This window comes from Nicotiana attenuata, chromosome 10 (assembly GCF_001879085.1).
Source record: "Nicotiana attenuata strain UT chromosome 10, NIATTr2, whole genome shotgun sequence".
Lineage (NCBI taxonomy): Eukaryota > Viridiplantae > Streptophyta > Magnoliopsida > Solanales > Solanaceae > Nicotiana > Nicotiana attenuata.
Window position 1 is genome coordinate 49323925 of NC_031998.1, and position 1104 is coordinate 49325028.

The 1104-nt window shown below is 42.4% G+C and overlaps 1 protein-coding gene across 1 annotated transcript; it reads left to right on the plus strand.

The window, feature by feature from the left end:
- LOC109233796 (mucin-2-like) lies at positions 388-1104 on the plus strand. The gene has a single exon (XM_019399659.1). The coding sequence runs from the start codon at positions 388-390 to the stop codon at positions 1102-1104; it is 717 nt and encodes a 238-aa protein (XP_019255204.1).

Below are 1104 nucleotides of genomic sequence, written 5' to 3' on the forward strand. Positions count from 1 at the left end.
AGCCTATTATTTTTGGGCTATAGATTTGCAAAGTGGTATCTAGGCTATTATGTTGCAAGTCAGGTGTGTGAGTTGTATTTATGTAAAATTATCCCTATACACTTTTATACATCATACAACAGTCTATACAAGTTGGAATGATAAAAATTACAAAATATATATAAAATAGACTGTCACTATACAAAATAGATTGCCACTATACAAAAAATATACAAAAAGACTGTCACTATGCAAAAAATATACAAAATAGATATTTCAGGCTATTAAATGTAATATGTTTGGACTGGAGGGACATTTCGTGTCAATGGGGAAAAACATGGCTGTTAAAATTTTGAGAGGCTATAGAGGGTCCTTTTCTCCATAATAGACCATACAAAACAAGATCCCATGCGGTATTTCCATCACAATACCACTGCCACTACGTCTACTACTAATCAGTCTATGACAACGGAACACGCAACAAAACTGACGCCGGCGATATCACCTAGGACTGCCAAAATCTTGCAACATAATGATGGCCTCGATAAACTTCCACCGCCTTCTACTACTACTATACAACAATCCATACAAATCCACCCCTTATCATCACTTGCTCCCCCTCCTCCATCTCCTACCGTTCAACACCACTCACCACAACATGTTTCGATTCAACAACGCTCAACAACGCCCCCGGCGACCTCCACGCCAATTCAACTACACTCAAAACAACTACTACCCAATCCCACCACCACCAATTCTACACCTAATTCCCAACCCCCCAAACTTACCACCTATCATGAACATACCCCACCTTCTACCTCCACCACTGCTACTTCATCAAATTCCTCCACCACCTACGCCTATGATCGCCCTCCCATTGCCACCCATTCCTTTGAACATGCCACTTCTTCATCAACAGCTCACCACCCTTCTCAACCACAACGACCTCTTGATGACATTCATCCAAGATGGACAGCCGGACCCCATACATCACGACCACCTAATGCAAATACTCCATCTTCAGGAAGTCACCACCATGGAAATACAAACACACCTCACTCAGTTCCTCAACTGGGTGCAATTGATCCCCCAAATCACCCTGCATGGCCTACACTCAACCCCTGA